The 21,189-nt window shown below is 37.6% G+C and overlaps 1 protein-coding gene across 1 annotated transcript in view; it reads right to left on the reverse strand.

The window, feature by feature from the left end:
* LOC127377611 (metabotropic glutamate receptor 4-like) overlaps positions 1-21,189 on the reverse strand; it is a 169,081-nt gene that overhangs the window by 50,532 nt on the left and 97,360 nt on the right. Inside the window, exon 3 of the mRNA XM_051425678.1 lies at positions 5,275-5,491. Coding sequence (XP_051281638.1) covers positions 5,275-5,491 — 217 coding nt within the window. The remainder of the gene's footprint in view (positions 1-5,274; positions 5,492-21,189) is intronic.

Consider the following 21,189-nt stretch of genomic DNA (forward strand, 5'->3'; position numbering starts at 1 on the left):
CCTCTGACTTTATAATTTTGAGAATACAGTTTTGGTATGACTACACTATTTTCTACGTGGTGTCCTTTTGCAAACACTGTGAATTGTTTTTAACAACAAAATATAACCAGTGACATAAAAAAATGCACAATTTTGAAACCATGCTCATCTATGTAGTGCACAATCACCATGTTTACAAAAGTAGACACCGTGGCTATAGGAACATTAGTCTGATGGCTGGTCACTTTGTTGGTTGACCACTTTGGGCCATAACAACTATTGGATTGTCATTAGGGTTGCCCCAGACTAAAGATTTTCCTAGTCAACTTTAATAATTTAAATATATATATATATATATATATATATATTTAAACAGCCACCTGTTAAAAGATAATTGAAAAAGCACTAATGAATCTGAAATGAGTTCTGTCGTACATTCGCCCCTTGGTAGTATTCCGTGCTGGGTCCCCCGCTCCTATGCTATTGACTCCACCTCTCCTTTGAGCTCCCAGTCTGGGTACAGTCAGCTAATTGGACCGCTAACTAGCTTGTGGCAGCAGCTAGTACAGTTAGCATATGCAACAGCACACCGGTAAGTGACTCCCTGTGTTACAAGAGAAAAGGTCTGTGTCGCAATAATCTCCTGATACTTTTGTCCCGGTGACAAGGCACAGTTCCTGACCAATGAAAAGTGCGTCGAATAAGACTCTTCTCATCAACTAACAACTAAGTCGACTATTAGGGGGCCCTCTGGTGATCCTCAGACTTTTATTTATACTGTAACTGTATGAGCAATTAGAGTCTAGTATGGGCACTAATATGGCTGTACAAACTTAGTCTTGTTATGACCTACAAACAGTTTACTTACTGTATTTTACAATGCAACATATTATGCTTAATCTCAGTAGGAAGAAAACTGATTTGTCGTTCCACAGTCAAAATAGACTAGTCTGCAGACTTTCACAAAGCTCCTATGAAAGAAAAGAAAAAGAGCAGTGGATGCCAAAATTCCCAGTCAAACATGGCAACAAAGTAAAAATTAAGTTCTCCTCTTCACAGATTGCACATCTCCCAAGTGTTTAGAATAGTACAAAGCATTTCCTGCTGACAAAATATCCACAGGAATCATGCTTTTTTTATTCATAGAAAATATGTTTATTTCTTATTCAAGACAAATTTTGAGGTCAGTGAAATTTAAGAAAATCCAAAGTAGCATCCAGAAAGAAATCCAGTGAAAAGCTTAGCTGAAAAAAAATAGAGATGATGATTCACCTTCTAAATGACATGTGTTGACGCTAATGCACCACTGCTTTGTTATGCTTTGATTTGTCGCCGCTGAAGAACAGATTTGCTGCTACAATTGGATTTAAGAGCTTCATACATAGTTAAGGAAGTCTGGCTGTTAGATGGGTGTGAAAAGATTTCTAAAATGAACACTGCAGAACAAGCTCTATCAGGATTATTGGAACTCTGTCAAAAACACGTCTTCATTTTGAGTTAGAACATGGTTACACATTGTTGCTGATAACTACAAGCATGCTGTATTTAGAGGGAACAAAACTTTCATTCATTCATTCATTTTCAGCATGATCTTTTAACTCAACTTAACCTTGTTCTAGACAAAGTCATCTAAGCAGAAGCATGCCATCCCCCTCAATTGTCTTAATTGTTATTCTCACTCTTTTCAGCTCCAGTTCATGCTTGCTCTCACAGAAACACTAAAGGTTATTTGTAACCTCCTTTGAGATATCAACGGCCCCAGTGTCAAACAGTTTCCGCTCCATGGCACAGATACTCCACTCCAGCCAGTCTGATCAAATACTTTCCAGTTTAATTCAGTTTCCACTTGAAAGACCAGTGAGCCAGGATCAAATCATATCAGATTCACTCGCCAGCAGGACCTTGTGTCATCTAACATCTAACACCTTATAGCCTACACCACCATCACCACCACCATCCCGAGACCCCCCAAAAAATCTGCCTCTAAGGCTGTACTCTAGTGAATGTCAAACATTCAGCTTTGCATTCTATTCTCTTTTGCCAGGAAGCAAATGGACATTCAAAATTAAATAGATACTTGAATGGCCGGACTACTTTTGATATTTTGATTACTCTGTCCCCCTTTTTTTTGGTCATATTATGGGAGAAATTTTTACATTGGCCCTCTAGCTTTCATTAAACAGAAACACTAAACTGCAGGGCGCTGTGAAGAAAAGGCCAAATTAAAAATGTCATGATGTCCGTTTATGAGCTTAAGACTAGCTGTGGACTCTGCTGGAAATATAACTGAAAGTTACCACAGAAACACCAGCTGCAATATGTTGACATTAGGACCTCATCAGCATATGGTCTGTGGGTCAACACAGCAATCTGTTTCTCCGTAGATCTGTTTCCCAAAAACAAATAAACTAATCTCAAAGACAAAGACCCTAAAGTAGAAGTAAAATCCATCACTTTTTGTGTAAGGAAATATGTTCTGCTGTCACCTTCCATGGCGAGCTACTGCCGAAAGACCATCATGCATATAAACAGAGACATGTTCTCCCCTTCTTCAACAAGCCCACATAGTATTGGTCATTAACTGTGCTTTAAGACATCTGTCCCTTTACAACAGTCAACATTTGGAAAGTAGAATCTCCACTCTGAAAGTGGAGGCTACAGTGGTAGTAGCCGAGCTTCCTAGATGTTATTTAGATGTTATGTCTGTGTTGTGTTGGCCCAGCATTATTGAAAGGAGGGTGCCTAGCTAGCAGTAGTTGACTCTGCTGTGTCTCCTTCATGGGTAGATGTGGTGATGGTAAATGACCAGATTACTAAGGTAGGTTGCCTCATGATTCAAATCACAACAAGGAAAGGAGACATAGAGTAATGTATGAAGTGCTCAATTTACAGATGTGATGAACTGTATTTCAGGCCTACACACACAGATATTACACCAATCAAATACCAGTAACAAAATCGTAAATTGAAAGAAATTGTGATTTTTTTTTTCACAAACTAAGAAATTGAGCACAGAAGTGCTCAAATATGAAGTTTTGTCCCATAAATCCATATTATTTCTATCTTACTTCAACATACCCAAATCTGCCATTCAAAAATCAGTTTTCCTCCACATAAAGCAGCATGGTAAAAATGGGGCCACTGTGACATTAGGTGGGTGAGACTGCTGCTCAGTATGGCCTTTGGCTGCTTAATGAGATAGAACATTTGGCCGGTTCTGATCTGGCTGTTTTATTATGTGAGCAGACAACTGCAAAACCCATTTAGCAGCCAAATACCTGTGGTTTTGGTTTTGACAGAGTTGCCTGCTTGTCCTCTGTCTCTCTCATATAATCAATCACCGCCTGAATTGGAGGAGAACCCATAGAAATCATACAATACTCCCACATGTAGAAATCAGACTTTTTTAGAAAAAAATCACCCATACAGTAGTCGAAAGACTTAAAGGAGCTGCCTACAGGCTGACTTGACAGATACTTGTCTGAATTCTTGTTTACAATTGAAAGGCAGTGAAAAGAATGGAGCTTTCGTTTCTAAACAATGATTTTGCCTGCGTGGTTTACATTTTTCGATTGTCTTTTATTGTGGCACTAGAATTTGAGAGCGTTGGTCAAAACAAGTCTTCTGTTGGTCTCCCTTCAAGTTTCCTGAACAAATTCAGTAGTATATGGCTTTTAGAAACCACCTCAGACAGATGTTTGACTTTCTTTGTTAAGACATTCAAAACTAGAAGCTGGACATGACACCTGATGTGAAATGACATCACTAAATGCAAAAAAAATTATGATAATAATAAAAAAGTGTAATCTCTGTATCTGGAGACCGAAAAAAAGTGGAATAAAGAGAGGTTTGCAGGGCTTTAAGCATTCATGACTCAGTTAGGGCTTGATTTAATGAAAGGTGGGTGTGTTAGTGTGGATAGGAGGCACCTGTAGGGATTCTTCATCTGGATCAGAGTGAGAAATTTTGAGCCTAAGAGACCAGCAGATCCCTTAATGCCTAAGAAATATTTGAATACCCTTTCTACCTAATAAAAAAAGTATTATTTTGATGTTTTTAAAACCTCTGTTGTTTACACTGGCAGTAGAGGCCGTTTCTGCCATTAAGTACCCAGAGGTTTTCTCCTCTTTGCGTCTGTTCTTTTTATGGGATTTTGGGGATTCTAAAGAGCTGAGGCTCATACCAAAATATTTAAATTAATATGCAGGGTTTGGCCTTAATTAGCATTAACACCAGTATATTTAAAAGTAGGGGGGAAAAGTTCAAGAATGTTTTCAAAAAAAGAGAATAAGCTCAAATCATACTGGAATTGTCATGTTGGGTTTTGATTTCCCTTTGCATGGACTGTTAGGCAAATAGGTAGCTGAGCTGGACAGAATGGAGGACTCTGCAGGAGTAATCTGCTGCTGGGGTTACTCCAGTACGACTGATGATGGGCAGCAGCTTAGAGCTGGCAGGATGGAAAGGGATGCTGTGGCACAGAGAGTACTGGACATGTCGGTAGTGATTACATTCTGCTTCAGAAAGGGTCAAGGGTCAGATCGAGCGTGTACTGGCAGCTTCCTGTGCCAAAATTACTGTATTCCCAGCACTGTACAATGCCAACTCCTTATGTTGCCCCCGGCGAGCTCTGCAGCCTCACTTTCACACTATCACTGCTTCTCAATATCAGAAAATCCAATTCAATTCCCTTCAATTGCATCTACTATATACACTTGTGTAGCAGATACAAGTATTCCCTGGGGATAAGAGTTGGGCACTCAAGTCAGATTTCAGGAAAATAATTCAGATTTTAGCATTACTCATACCCAAGAGTCTCTGTTTAATAAAAAATAAATAAACCTCTCCAGAACATTGTCAAACAGTTGAAGCAAAGAATACTTTTAAGTCCTTGTTGTCCCAAGAGGTCCATTGTCTTTGCAAGTTGTCTTTATAGTGCAACAGAAGCTGGCTCCCTCAGGATGAGCTATGTCGGTGTGATAACATGAGCAGGATGTGTTATCACCCCGACATAGGTCAGCACTGAAAAAAGCAGTTTGCCATTAGGTGACAGGGAAAATTTGCGTCTTTCAAAAGGGAAGGCTTTGATTTTGGTGCTCCCATTCAAATGAACTGAATTCTGTACTTGACCCACAGTTGCCTGTACAAGTTATTATTGTATTAACCTATTTAGTTATGTCACATTATTCCAATTATTGTCCAATCACACTGAAAGTCTTTCACAAGATGAACCACTGTCAAGTCAGTCTAAAAAAACTCTGGGATGCTTGTAGGAATGTTTGAAGAGAGACTCACCGTCCTCTCGAGACTTTTGAATGAACGCATCAACCCCACTTTCTCCGTAGTTTCCCTCAGAGGCTACCGTGGAGACGTAATTCCAGCGCATGGCTTTGACGATGTCCACCATGGCCTGGGCCTGGTAGGTGTCCGGAGGCACCACCCGGGAGAAGAAATCGTAGCGGGTGTTATCACTCAGCTCCGGTGCCGTGGAGGCATAGCTCACCTGAGGGATCTATGAGAGAGGCAGAAGGAGAGTGCAAGAGATATGGTTACACACTGTGGATAATATACTTTGCGTAAATTAATTATCTGTACAGAAGGAAGGTTTGTTGCAGTCTCTATCATCTACAGTGTAACATCTGCTGAAATCTCAACTGCTCCATGGTTGTTATTCACCCTCTTCAGTTGGCACACTGTTGCTTTAAATAGTTCTGGTGATCACCGGCTTAGCTACAGTACTTTCTGAGCAGTCAAGCAGCACTAATCTGTATGTGAATTCACACTTTGTCACTAATATAATGTGAGATTTATTTGTTGAAAAACATATAAGCAAAAGACAATCTGCCTCTGAGAGCTTCAATAATACCCAGTGTCAGAAGACACACATCCACTATTGTTTAATGGAAAGAAAACTTTAAATATAATATAACTTTATTGTGTTAGCTCAAACAGTTTGAATACAAGTAGAACCCAATAAGGTCAGAAGTTGAGGGATAACCCAATAGGGTAGAAGATCAAATTTATTGGACTTGAATTGAAGATAATCTTTGAATGAAGTATTTTTTTGATAAATCCTTTGTGAGATGTAAAAACAGCTACAGATGGCGAGTGCAGTTTTAAGAGTTCTGTTTGTCTTTACATGCTGCTGTTATAAAAGGTTTAACTCCCTCTGTTCTTAGTTTCACAACAGAAGCAGGAAAACTCTTAGTTGGTATGTAATCTCTCAACTTTTGCTTGCTCAAGTTATTTCAGATTTATGGCTGTCATAGCTTCTGTGATCTTCCTATGGCTTCTGTGCGGCACAGTTAGGAAGCTAACTGACCAGAATTTATGACATTCAATAATGTATTTCATGGTTTAACTTCAAATATGGACACACTTTTTATGCTGATCCATTTTTTTGTCCTGATTCCCCATGGTTGATAAATTCAGGCAGTAGAAGGCAGAGTGACAGCTGCTTCAAACTAGAATAGAATTTGACTGCACATGACTCACTGGGTGAGCATCTTTTAATGTGTATGAACCAGCCCAGTTTTAAAGTACACTACTTGTCCTCAAGCAACTCATGCCTTTTAAAAAGGTCTTAGTTTAAGAAATAAAAAACTTTACAGTGAAAACACTGAAAGTAATATACAAACAAAATAACATAATGTTGGCAAATGAAATAAATGGGAGTATTTCTTTTGTTTTTGAGATCATTTGATTCCCATTTCCACAATGTAGAGAAAGCCTAACCTTAACCACCATATACTAGAAGTTATGTGTTTTTTCTGAATTCTTTCAATAATATTTGAATTGTAATGACTGTAACTATCAAAATAGTTGACTTTGTGCCTTTTCATGTGATGACTGACACATGAATGAAAAATTGCTCATCCTTTCCAAATACTGTTTGTCTTGGCACCTCTGCTCTGGGGATTTTGACAAATGCTGTCACCTTTGAGCATCCTTACTGTGATGGAGGGATGTGTGGATGGAGGGATAAGCTGAATATGACACTGAAAAACACTTTGAAACCTGCAAACATTATTTTCGTAAAGCTTAGAAGATGTGTGACTTTATTTTTATATATCTGCTTTTTACAAATCTAAATTTGAAATTAAAAATGGTATGTTGTGGAGGAAAAAAGTTACCTATCCACCCAGTGTTTACACTCAGTGCTACATCAAAGTTAACTTTACCTACCAACAGTCTTACCAATATTTGCTCCACTGACTGCAGACAGACCGCTGTGGAAGTGATATTGTCCCTTCCTCTCTCCCTCACTTCCCACAGCAGAGGCCTTTGATGTAGTCAGCTGTAGCACTGCACTGATCCCGCGACTACAGTGCTCCCTGCTTGTAGCTGTAGTCTGTGTTAGGAGCACAGCTGTTCCATCTGGACCCATGACCTACAGCTCCTAACAACTCATGTAACTCAACACTGACTTTCTTTTTGCCACAAGGTTCCACTGCGTAAAGCCAGAACAGGGGCAGCAAGTGCACAAATAAAGCAGAATGCAGAAGTAATGAATTCCTGTAAAATATGTCCTATTGTTTCATGTTAATGTAATATTTTAGCATTGTGCTTCAGTGCAGGCCTTGCTTTATTGGTAATGACTGGCAAGCATGCCAGTCAAAAGCCTTGTTAACTCAATTCTATTTCAAAGAAGAAAGAAGGCCGAAAAGAAAAATCTATGTATGCACTAATGGACCATGTGCATGTTGCATGTCAGCCCCCCTGGACTGATGGCTTTCAGTTGTCCCAGATCATCGCGCCATGCTATGTCCACACAACATTTCTGCGTCGGTCATCTTGTTGTGTGCAAGAATTGCTTGTGCAAATTGCACTGCTTCATGAACTGTGAGCACTGAATGACACTGATGTTGGAGGCTGACATGCTTCATGCACATGTTCCTCTGGGATGCACTTAGAGACACAGACATTGACAGGGTCTGTGGCATCCATTGAGTCTGCACCCTGCGGACTGGTAGCAGTCAGCTGACTTGTTGATTTAACACCTGGCGGTAACAGCAGGCAGCAGTGCACCTGACCCCTAAGTTTGCTCACTTTACGTCTGCCTATGCCGAACTTTCCACCCTTTACATCAGTGTTTCTCTCCTTCTTGGAAGTGGTAAAAGTGTGAATCTGTTTTTTTGGACTGCTTTGACGTCATAAGGCGGTATCTAGCAGACTGAAATTAAAGTGTTGTGCAAAGGTGTTTGAAAGGTGTTAATCATGTCTCTTTTTAGATTATTCCAGCATTCTCGCACATAGCAGCAGAGTGAAAATTTGCCTTTTATCCATTTGCGCCTATAATTCACTCCTCAATTTATGTGTCAGAGTGATAGATGTGCTTATATTTGTTAATTTTGCAAAGTAAGCACAGTATGTTCTTTGGAATAAAATATGTGGTGATACCACATGTATAAAAATGCACGTAATTTCCTCAGCATTATAAACTCTCCAAGAGGGGCTTTTAATAAACACATATAACAGCATGACTGTACCTACTTGTTCTGCGCCTATTATTAGCTTATAATAACCATTCAAAATATTTTTTCAAAAAGGCTGATGACACAGAATACTTTGTTAGAGGTTGAAATGTGTGTTGTAAAATTCAGTTCAGTTGCAATAGAGACTGGGCTTAGTAATTGATCGTGGTATGTCAGAAAAATCATGCAGTACTTTAAAAAATGTTTTTTCGCCTTGGTTTTTAAATATCTTTCTCTCTTTTTTGTGTTTTTAATTTTTCTGCTGTCATGTATTGTGGTGCTGCCGTGACGTGTCTAGTCCCATATCTGCCAAATAAGTGGGAGCTGCAGTGAAGCTACCCTGTGTTGTATTTTTCACCTGAGGGATTTTCACCGCTGTAACAATCACACAATTTCAGCATTCTGTCAAGAACCGGGACAGGCAGAGCTTATCATGTTTGTGTTGGCGAGATTTCTTGCTCACTGGACTACAGCAATAGTCCTGAACAGTGTGCTTCCTCTAATAGAACACAGTCACTTCTTAGCATTGACTCAAGAAATTAAATTCCTCAGCAAAGGCCTCCTCTGATCTCTCTCTAGAGAATCAAAAGAAAGAGGGATTGGGAAGAAAAATAAAGATGTGATGTGTTGTGAAAAGTGAATGTGCCATATGCAAGCAAGGAGAGAATATCTTGGCAGGGGTTCGATGTATAAAAGCTGCACAGTGCAACTGAATTCAGGATGGCTCACTATACTCGCAGCCAGATTCAGTGCTAAAGATCTTAGGAGGTTGTTCAAAAATGTTTTCATGGCTTCATTTTAGTGATGCTGTGTGCATTCACCATCTGTTCAGGCTGAGAGTAAAGCAGCTGAGCTTCCTGTCCTCCAATATAAGCTCTTTGTGACCCTATCCCTTCACAGAGTATACCAATACATTGTGTTTCCCTCCCAAGTTTATAGAACCGCTTTAATCTGCACCCCCTCACCCCAGAACTATCCATTTAATTGCTAATGGGCTTGGGAAATATGCTTAATTGCTGTGATGTGAGTCTCAAGCAGATTTTTGATGCAGATTTAATGTTCAAATCACTTGCTTTAAATAACTGTGCCTTTTTAAAAATTCAATGAGCTCATTTGGCACTGCATCAATGCAGGAGTAATGATGCTCATTAGAACTGTACAGAAATATTATACATCTGTACTGTTTGCTGGGGAAGAAAAATCAAAAGCTTTCGTCAGGCTTTGGAAATGTTTCAGTAAATACTTTATGCAAATATATTAGCAGTATATTTTTAATCTATGAAAACAGAAAGAAAAAGTTTTGCAGGACTTTTGTTACTGTGTGTGAGGTGTGTGATATTTCATCTGAAGTTGTAAAACAGAGAATTGAGATATAAAATGGTGGTAGTGGTATGTGACATTTTTAGCACAAAGATTCAGCTAAAACTATGAATTTTCCAACGATGACAACTCACTGTTTGCAAAACTTAGAAGTTATCCAGTCATAGTTTACTGTAACTAGCTACAGCAGGCCAGTAAAGCTTTGGATTTCTCTATAAAATGTAGTCATAATATATTACTACCCATCATTTTAATATAATCTTTTAATGATGAGATATAGCCTGTTTTCAATTATAACACAATCACAATAACATTTAATATACAGAACATTTATTAGGGCATGGAGAGAAAAGATGAACTGAGACAACAACTGTGCTGATATACATTATCAGTATTACTCGTTTGTCAACCAAATCACAATTATTGGGCTTTCTAAATAAACTTTGGGCACTCAGCTGGTCTGACACTTTGCTATGTAGAGATATACCAAACCAATGCAGTGTCTAATGCCAGCTAGACAAGGAGGTCATGCATGTGAGATCACAGACAAGACTACTAAGCAATAGCTAATTAATATACACACTCACCATCAACTGGACAGTAGGGTCTACTGCAGGTGGTTTACATGTTGTTATTGACAGTCTTGCATGTGAATTACAGTAAATTGCCCTCAGTGTTAAACTGTCAAAATGACGGACAGTCTTTGTAATTTTTTATGAAGATTGTAGATTTTAGCTGACAAAATCAACAGTCCTTGGCTACAAGTCAAAGCCAACTTCTGTTTACCTCTGTTTAAAATTAAAGATCAGTTGTTTCAAGTTACAATGGAAAGCTTGACAGGTGTAGCAACAGTAACTAAGAGGGGTTTGGCTTAGTTAAGGGTCAATTCCACCTGTCAGTAAAAAAAACTGTTCAAGTAACCCCAATTCTGGTGCTGTAGCTTTTAATTTACTGAAATGTTTTTCACCTGGTTTTCACGTTCAGTTAGAAGCAAATGTAGTTATTGTGTTTGCTCTCACAGGAGCCCGAGAAAGCCAAATGGCTGACTCGCCAGCACCTACAGGCACACAGTGTAGTCTTCACCATTCAATTAAGAAGCAGCTGAATAACACTGGATGTTATCCAAGGTGAAGCCTCCAGTCAGTGAATCCCCGCAGTGTAGATTCAGTTAAACAATGCTCTTCCTGGCATACTGATTGATCAGACTATTGTGTGGTAGAGAATTTTTATGTGCTTCCTTATTTTCAGCAACTCAACAGTTTCAGTGTTCTTGTCATTAAGACACCTCACTCCTGCCAAGTAAAAAAGGTTGCTTTCTCTACAGCTTGGCTTGACACAGTGACTAACTGCAGAACCAATCTGCTGAGTCATAAAGCACATTGAGATCTTTCAACCCATTGTTACCAAGATCAATATGGTGAGACTAAAGAGAACAATACAAGCTCCACGCAGATGCTTGTGCCAATGATCAAACTTTGACACTCCTTTCTGCAAGGTATCATCAAATTCCTGTTTTCCAACGTTCACTGTTTACAACCCTGTAATATTTCCTCTACAATAGATGAATAGCCTCTTGGCAATTGTTTTCAGTGGGAAGTATCACCTTTGACCTGCCACATGTCCTTCATAAAATATATATATAACTCTTCAGAAAGCTTGACAAATGCAGGGACCCTTCAACCTATTTTCACTGTGAGATTCCAACCATACAGCAGGAAGCACTAACAGCATGTAAACGTCCCATTTTTGTTGATGTGTGCTCTTTGGAATTGTCATTTCAACACTCTTATAGTGTATCAGATAAGGAATGAATGCAGTTTACAGCCAGCTATTTGATAACTGTAATGTAATTATTTATCAATAACGTGCCAGCTTTAGTGCATGGCATGAAATGTCCCAGCTGTAATCACTGATTCTGGCTGGATTACATGTAGCTGACCGATTTCTATCTCACTACACTGCTATATCACATATGAAGTACTGAGAAAACGCTTAGTTCAAGAGTTTGTAAAAAAAACTTTTAGGTACATGTTAGTTACTATAAACTAAAAACTAAACTCTAACTAATGTATTATCCTCTTTCTAACAATTCATCCATTCTGCTTTGCTCTGCTCCTGCATGAACCACATTTTAATTGGGGCCAGGGCAGCCAGTGTGCCAAGCTAAAATTAGTCCAATCAACAGAAAGGTACTGGAGGTGTCACAGAGTTTTCAGGCTCCGTCTTTCTTGTCACCCAACTGAAGCCACATACCCTATATACTGTATATTTTTCATTAAGGAATTGATTAGTTGTTGTGAGAGGATGAAAGACGGAGCATGAAAGCAGGTATCTTACACCATAAACATTATTAAATCAAGACCACAAATTACTGATTCAAAATGATGAATTATTAAATCGAGAGCTCCAACTAGTAATTTGAGAGAACAAATTATGAAATCAAAAGCACATTAGTTTTTTCCTCCATGAGGCCTCCCGGGTTCTGTAGAAAGGTAATGGAAGCAAGACTACCCTTCCCTGCAGTCAGCAGGTTTAGCTGGCTAGCAGCACAGCGTTGTCTAAATACCTCAACTTTTGTATTCTTAATAAAATTAAATTCTTTATAGATTCAGGAGAGTCTAAAGTCCCAGAGTCAGGAAGTGTCAGACATTACTGTCAACAAATGCATTTATTGTTCTCAATGGATGTAAGCAAAACAGAGACATTAAGCACTGTGTTAAAACACTTTGGCACTGCTCCCAGCTTCAGTTCACAGTGAAAGTCCACTGACAACTTGACAGTTTGACAGCGATAAACTTGAAAAATGTGGATGTTTTGTGTGCATGGAAGTTTGTGTCTAGAAGAATTAAGCTGTGTTAGAAATCATACCCGATGTACTACCTATTGCACTATATTTACCCTCCAACATTTTATTCTAGTCCAAAAATTTGTGAAATATGTAAAAATGTCCATGGCATGAACGCTACCAATCCCACAATACAATATGTCACATTTAATATATATAAATATTTAATTCATCAAATGTAAATTTCTAGAACAACGGACAATGAGGTAGTCTAACACAACCTATGCACTTGAGCATATAGAGAAATCCAAGGCTTTAATGCCCTGCTGTGGCTAGTTACAGTAAACTATTTATGGATAACTTCTAAGTTTTGCAAACGGTAAGTTGTCCTGCTAGGACAATTCATAGTTTTAGCTGAATTTATGTGCTAAAAATGTCTCATACCACTACCACCGCGCCTGGGTTTTATGTCTCCATTCTTGTTTTTATCTCATGATAACTTGGTGGATGGAAGTAATTCAAAACTACAGTTCAGTAATGCTGCAAAACGATGAGTCATTAGTGTCCTAAAGCTCAGTTTTATGCACACTGTAGAGTAACATATTGAGTGCCTGTTACATAGGGAATAGTGAATGAGGGACTTTGGACACAGCCTTAGATACACATACAGTATAATTACAATACACACCAATGAGTGAAGGTATTATATGATTGCGGGTGTTGGTTACCCCAATATAATTTTACTGGATGTTTTGAGAGCATACTGCCCTGCAAAAATAAGTAAATAAATAAAACATGTATAAAAAAAAATATTTTCATACAAATATATTTGTTTGCATAAATCTTTTTGCATTTGAAATGACAGAGAAGAAACATTTTTCCCTAGTCAACTGTAAAAACCATTCCTGAGCGAGCTCACGTAATCATGTTGCGTTCACATTACAGTTTTATGTCTTTTTTGCAGCAAAGTTTCTCAGTCTCAAGACCCAGACACACACACACAATCAAAGAGAGTCAGAATTCACAAAAGAATGGCCGAATACTTCACTACATTTCTATTGTTCCACTTACGCAAACCACATATCCTCTCCATACAGTAGCTCAGCCCATTCAAACAAGCAAAGAAAAAAAGACATTCAATCCAACAAGTCAATCATAGTGGCAGCATTATTATGTATTCCATAAATATACCAAGAAAAACTAAAAATAATGTGCTACATCTCAATGACACCCTGCTTCCTCTCATTGGCACCTATGCTGTTTCGATGCATAAGTGTGATAGTCATGTTTACAGATTACCTTCTGATGAGCTGAACTCAGTTCTTGTTCTTTTGTGTCGTTTTTCATTTAAGGTATTAATTTCTGCTTACTGTAGATTTTCTGCATTATAAGCTGCTACACATTCACCTGTTCACTGTTGGTTACTGTAAAGTAGGTACATCATTTTATTATTGATTCATTTTTGGCCTTAATTTAAATCTTAATTTTACATTTTTGCTGTGATTCATTTTTTGGATTCAATTAACGACAGCTAAGAATTTTAAGTTCATGGTTTCATTTTTGAGAAAATTGAGTGAGGGCCTCAATATGAAGTGAGTGAAACTCATCTTTATTATGTAAAATACTATTTCATGATAGTGAGAGTGATATATTAGCTTTTGTTATTCTTATTCATGTTTTCATATTTTTATCACGTTTCTGTTGTCCCTTCTGTTTCATATCGAGTTTTAGCAGTGTCTTTAGTTATGAGATATGAATTTAAAAACAAAAAAGGGTTGCTAGAAATGTCTAGATTGTTAAGTTAATATGCTGATAGGGAAAAGGGATCTGAATGAGCTTATCCTTTAGCAGAACAAGCAAATATGTTGGCCTTTGGTGTGCCTTAATTTTTTTTTATGGAAAACAACACATTTACATGTTTGTGGCTTGGCACTTAATTGATTAATTGGGCGATGTTGTGTAAGCTCCACTTCATTTTCCACTGTACCTAACAGCAGTTTTACTGATTGGTTTGCATTCTGGCACCAAACATCCCCAGGTCTCTTTCAGTGTTCCAAGACCTGATTTACAAGTTTTGCAGTTGTGAAAGCCCTGGATGTGTTATGATGTACAAACCAGTCTACACAACTGTTTTTTTTTTTCATTGTTCATTTATTCAGTTGCACACTCTCTCACACTTACATACACATACACACACCAAACGCAGAGGAAAACAGTAGCCAGCAGCCATTTCTGCACTGTTACAGTTTGCATAAATCTTTGTATCTCTGGAATAAGAGAACAGACAAGCAATAGTAGATAAGAATTTATTTCCCATTCTTGCAGGGGTGGGCTGTTCCATTTCATTTTCAACCTTTTGTCACAAATAGGTAGCTCATTTTTCATACTTTGCCTTAGCAAAAACAAAACAAAACAGAAGAATGTTGCATCTGAATTAAACATTTGATGGGCCCTGGCATTGTTTATCCCCTATTCCAAGGCTCTCTGTGCTCTTCCTACACAGGGTTTTTATTCTGTTTGTTAAGCTGTGGCAATCCTTAATTTGGGCAGTGGCAACTGTGATTAATTATCTCATTACGGATTGAATTATTACTTGCGTTAAACATGCAAATGGTCTCAGCTAAAGGTTGAGAATGTTGTGAGATTTGAACTGAATGACATTTGTGATTAATGAATCACTGCATAAACCATAATGCACTTGTTTACCACTAAATTTGAAAGGACATTATAAAAAGTACAATTAATGGTTAGGTTTGACTGATCCTCCCTTTGGTTATATTGAAGTAGCATTCGGAACCACATGAAAAAGTGTGTGTTTAAAATACCATTGACATTTTTCAATGTGGACATTAAAAACTCTCTCCATCTTAAGTGATTTATCAAGTATCACTAAACTAAGAAAAGCCAGACTCTTGTATGAGAGCTCTAGGAGAATCACAACAGATGATTAATAAATTTGAAATATAATGAAATGTCTGGATGTATTTGCAGTTAACACAATGGATATCTCTTTTATATTCAACACTACTGAACTGGTGCCCTCCTCTGTCTCCTTTCCCTAGGCAACAGACATTTTCTCTGCACTGGTTAAAAAGACATCAGTGAAGGAAAAAGGGAAATTATCAGCAGCGCCTTGGGATATGAATGGATTTAATATTTCTGGGAAAGAAGAAGTCTTGCACGCTATGTCAGATTCATACTTTATTCATCGATCTAGGCCAATCTTAAAAGTGTCTTAAACATCATGAGGTCAGTGGTCCACAAACCATCCATAGTGTATTGGGGTGCCTGTTGTTCCTGCATATGAACCATAAATTCTTGAAGAATTTTACATTAAATTTATTGCAATGCTTCACACCAATGAGCATTTCCAGTTTTGTTTGATGAAACCACACCAGAAGCAGCCAGGGATTGAACCAATGAAGCTGCAGCAGTGACTTTTTTCCCCCTCTAGGCCAATTCACAACTCTTTTGTATAATTATATGCCTGATTCATTCTTCTGTATCACTGATTTATGACCTTAAAGAAATCCAGCAAAAGCCAGTTCATTAAAGCTTTTCTATTTGGGCCTCTAGTTTGTTGGCACTAGCCGTAAACATTATCAGCAGGCACAAACATTTTTTGACGGACAGCAATGTTATCAGTAAGACTGGTGATGTCGGACAGACAGGATGGAGCTAATTAAAAATAATGAGTTCTCAACAAATCACATTTTACTCAGCATACAACCTAACCCAATGGGAAATATGTTAGAAAAGAAACGTGTCTCCTACACATTCAAATGGCCTCATTTATAGTATTTCATTTCAAACGGGGCTTATTTAACCAGTTCCATTTCGTGCTGCATAATGAGCGTGAAATTCATTCTAGATTATTATATTTCTGTGATGGAAAGGTAGCAGAAGATATGTTTTGTAATACTGTGGGACTGCATTAAAAAAAATAATTCTTAACATCAGTAACCTGTAACCTTGATAGCCAACTTTCCAATATTTGGATCCATTGAGTAAAGAAAATGTTTTTGCAAAGACAAAATAAAAAGACTATTTGTTGATTCCGTTTGGGTGGGGTGCTGGTAGCAAATAAGATTTGTATTCCCAATTTTATTTAATTTTTTTCTGGAGCTGCACAGGATGTGATTAGTTTTATAGAAGCAGTTGTATTGTGTATTATATTATTAATATTTTGGGTGAGTTCATACAGTGACTGTAAAACACTGAAGTAATCAGCACTGATCATCAGTTTGGTTCCTAAAATCATTGGGAAAAACAAACAAACAAAAAAAAACAATCTTGCCTATTATTGCTTTAAGATGAATATTTTTAGCCAGCTGCATGAATCTATGGCAATGTCAGTCTGTCAATCCATCTGTCAGTTGGTTGGTTGGACCACCACTTTGCTCCAGAATGAAATATCTCTATAACTTTAGCAATCCTGTAGAGCAATAAAATCTTGTACAGGCATGCATGGTCTCGAGTGAATGATTCCTACACCCGACTCAGAATTTTGTCAGTTGTTCAATAGAAAGATTGAACTGTTTATTCCTTTTTCTTTTTGGTTCAGCACCACACTAGACTCCAGCGGAGGAAGTGTGGCTACATGAGTTTCATGTTTTAGCCTACCTCACATTTGAATGCTGTTCTTTGTTATATGTGATGTGAAAACATCAGATTTCTACACAGTGAGAGAAAGTGTGCGTTCTGCTCATAGTTAAGTTATAAAATCCCAGCACACCACAGAGTGTCTCTGCTGCCGGGCTGCTGCAGAGCTGTCAGCCGAAGAGTCAGTCACAGTGGACGGCAGTAGAGGAGGTTGTACCAGTGTCTGGTTAAAAAATGGTTCAGACAACTTCACTGACAGTCTTCATCGGAGCAGAGAGCGTCAGAGTAGCTGCTGACCCGCTGTCCAGTGTCACGCTGCCCTCCGTTAACTATCACTCTTCTGTGCTTCCATCACAGTCAGTTTTGTGGTGTGTGTGTGTGTTCATTTTGAGACTCAGTTTTTAAAGTTTATAGTCTGCCATGCTGTTGCTTCTGCATTGTTTTGTGTTCAGTTATGAAGCTAAAAAACAAAAATGCATAGATTCAACTGACAAAATGTGAGTCAACTCGACTGATGACTGGAATCATCAAGTTTTTGGGGGCAGCTCTAAATCCTACTGACTTTGTTGATCCCTTTCTCTTTTCCTGTTTTGCCACCAGCAGGTTGATATTTTTGTCTTTTAGTGAAATATCCTGAGAACTGTTGGATTGTAATGAAATTTGGCGCAGCTCTCAATTACTTTGATCTCCTGATATTTCCTCTAGCGCCACCAGTAGGTCACAGTCTTGTCTTGTAAAATATTTCAACATTTAACACATGGATGGCAGAGGACTAATCCTAATAACTATAATAATTATAATAATAAAAATAATAATTTATTGCCATCATCAGGTCAAAATGTCATGTCTATTGGTTTATGACAAAATGCCCCCAGAAAACGAAGACATTGCCATCAGCTTTAGATGAACTTTGTGTTTAATGGTAATTAGCTAATAATAGCATGCTTCAATACAAAACAAAGATGGTGACAACAGAATGTTAGAACTGTCATTGTGAGCATATTAGCATGCAAATATTAGCATCTAGCTCAAAGTAGAGCCTCGTTCTCTGCTATCATGGCTGTCGACTCTTAGTTTATACTGAAATGCACATGTATAGACTACATTGTATTGTTATGTATGTGTTAATAATGTAAATTGAGCATATGTGAGATACTGGATATCATTTGATATGTTAGTCATGTTGCATGACCTCAACTCTATGGGTACAACACTGTTGGTAATACTTAACTGACAAAAGAAGAATAGCTAATCTTCTTAGGGTGTTTTATGTTACATCTGTTAATATGAAAAGATGGACTCAATAATGAAGGAATCAACCTTTTACCTATAAAAGTGACATCATTGATCTTATGTTGAAATGGTAAAGATGTCACAATCTAAAGGGACCAGGAATTGAGATAAGTATTCCCTGCAGGTTGACCACAGGGAGCGACTTTCAGAATTTGCTCACTTACATCATCGGCTCCATTTACAGAGGGTATGTCCCAAATCTTTTCTCTATTTCTCCTTCCTCCTTGTTCTCACCACTACTTATTCTGCTTCAGGCATTAAGTCGTGTGAGATGAGGTAAAGCCAGATGGGAGGGAGAGAAAGAGAGACTGTGATGTCAATTAATAATGACTGTGCTTCTAACGAGCCCCTTAAAGAAACATTTTATTCAGTATACAATAATATATGTTGGCATCAAATTTCAAGCCACTTAACCTTGGAAGTTTTGTGGACACCCTTAACCTAAGACTCTGACGTATATTTAACCATATGGCAAAGTACCTTAAACACAAATAACACTCTGTTATACTAGTTATTTATATACAATATCCCTATATATATTGTATTATAAATTACTGTATTTCTTGCTTAATAAACTGCCACACATGGTTGTTGATAGACACTCCCTGTAGTTTGTCTATATAAAATAAAAAAAATAAAAAGAATGGGCCATCTTTTAATAGGAAGCTTAGACCGCTTAACAGAATATTTTTACCAGTTCTTCTATTGTTGTTCTGTGTATTGGAATACAGTGAATAATATTCTAATACTGTAAATGCAAACACTGAAATTGACACATTTCTTTCATCAAATAATGATTGGACTTTTCTGACTGAACCTCCATGAATTTCTTTTTTTTTGCCTTTGATTCTCACAATTATAACAGTTACTCAAAATAACTGTCTCTCTGAGTGGGTGTTAATCCACACATGTGAGCACATGATCTTCTTCTCTTCCTCATTTTTCATGCACATAGTGGGAAACTGTACAAGACTAGGCTAGGCTATGTGGGTTAGGTAGAGTATACATACCATGGGGAGGGTGCCCTTGAAGACCATTTTGGAATCAAGTGCTATTACAGCTATAAAATTCTCAATAGATGTAGAACCTTAAATAAACTTTCATACAGTTAATTTACATTGTAGCATGTCTTTCAGCTGTGTTTCCATTACAGTACAAACGCAGTGGATTTGGATTCAGATTTTGCATCTTACCTGTTCCCCAACTTGTCAGGTATGAACAATCTATGTAAATAATACACATCTGTGTTTTCTGTACCTGGCTAATGATCTGAAAGTATATATATTGGTTCAAATATTTGTGTTTGTCTAAGGAGCATGTTCGATTCATTAAGCTTCCCAGCCAGTTTTCCCTTATTAACTGGGTAAACATGTAAAATGTATCAGTGAGCCGTTTCTGCAGAAGAAAAAGGAATCTAGGTGGGATAGAATGGCTCATTTTAGAGGGAGGGCTAAAGACAAATAGAGGTCAGAGAGACCACTGGTGCCCAGTTGTTTTGTTCACAAAGATGGAATAAAAAGCCAAGCAAAATTGAATCTAGGGTGTAATGTGAAGACTTGTCCCAAGTGAACAAGGTAAACAAGTGTTGTTGTTGATGTGAAGAGCAGAAATTGGAGCTCACTTCTATCAACCAACAAGCTTGGCTCAAGCACCTCTTTATAAAACTGTGTGAGCAGGGAAATGCAAACACCAACAGCAAACCTTAAAAAACCAAAACAGGATAGGGCTTTGACTTAATTATTCTTATCACTGGAAAATTAGTATTTAAAGCAGCATGTAAGGTAATTCTGTCATTTCCTGCATACATTTTAAACTTAAATCATCCACCACAGAATTCTATATGCAGGACTAGGCAGTATGATGTCAAATATAGAAGATGAGGTGAAGCAGTGTATAATATTTTTTTCTGTTGATCTCATCAAAGATTAATTTGACTACACGCCTTATGCTGCAACTTTTAAATCTGTAAGGCAGCAAACAACATAGTTTTGATCTAACTTAGTTCCGTATATGTGGGAACACTTACTCCAGGCTGCTTCCTGCTCCTTTAAGCACATTAATTTTGTTTGTTTTGCACTGCAGTAACCTAAAACCTTTTGCAATTTGGGAGTTTGTTCAAGAGAGACTGTTTCTCTTCTTGGTGCATTGGTTAAGTGTACATATATTTATATATATATATATTTATATTTATATTTATGTTTTTCAGTGTACTTGAAAAGAATATGAACACAGTGGTCCTAGTACCTATGTGTATTTCTTATAAAATAAGTAGAGGTGTTCCATACCTAAATGTTGAGGAAGGAGCCTGGACTCGGAGCCGAAGCTACTTAACAACAGAGTGGCTATTATATATTTATGATGTTATTCCATTTTTTGCCCTTCCTTTGTCTACATATAAAACAGCTCCTATGTGAGGTATACATTAGAAAACAGATGAATACAGTCTGAAGTGTATGTATTGAGGAAATGATTTCACCAGTATATTGCTATCACTTGTTTCTGAAAAAGGCTGAAAAAAGCATCCATTTTTATTTATTCTGTTTATTGAATTATATTAGTGATTAGAGTATGTGCTTGTGAAATGTCATAAATATATTATGATCCATTTATAACAATGGGGGTAGGCTAAATAGTAGAAACAGTATAATGTAATACAGTTCAACGGCACTACTAACTGCAGCCTCCAAACTGATTAAATGCATTATATATTGAAACCATATTCTAACCTTGATGAGG

Source organism: Dicentrarchus labrax, unplaced genomic scaffold (assembly GCF_905237075.1).
Source record: "Dicentrarchus labrax unplaced genomic scaffold, dlabrax2021, whole genome shotgun sequence".
NCBI classification, from domain to species: domain Eukaryota; kingdom Metazoa; phylum Chordata; class Actinopteri; family Moronidae; genus Dicentrarchus; species Dicentrarchus labrax.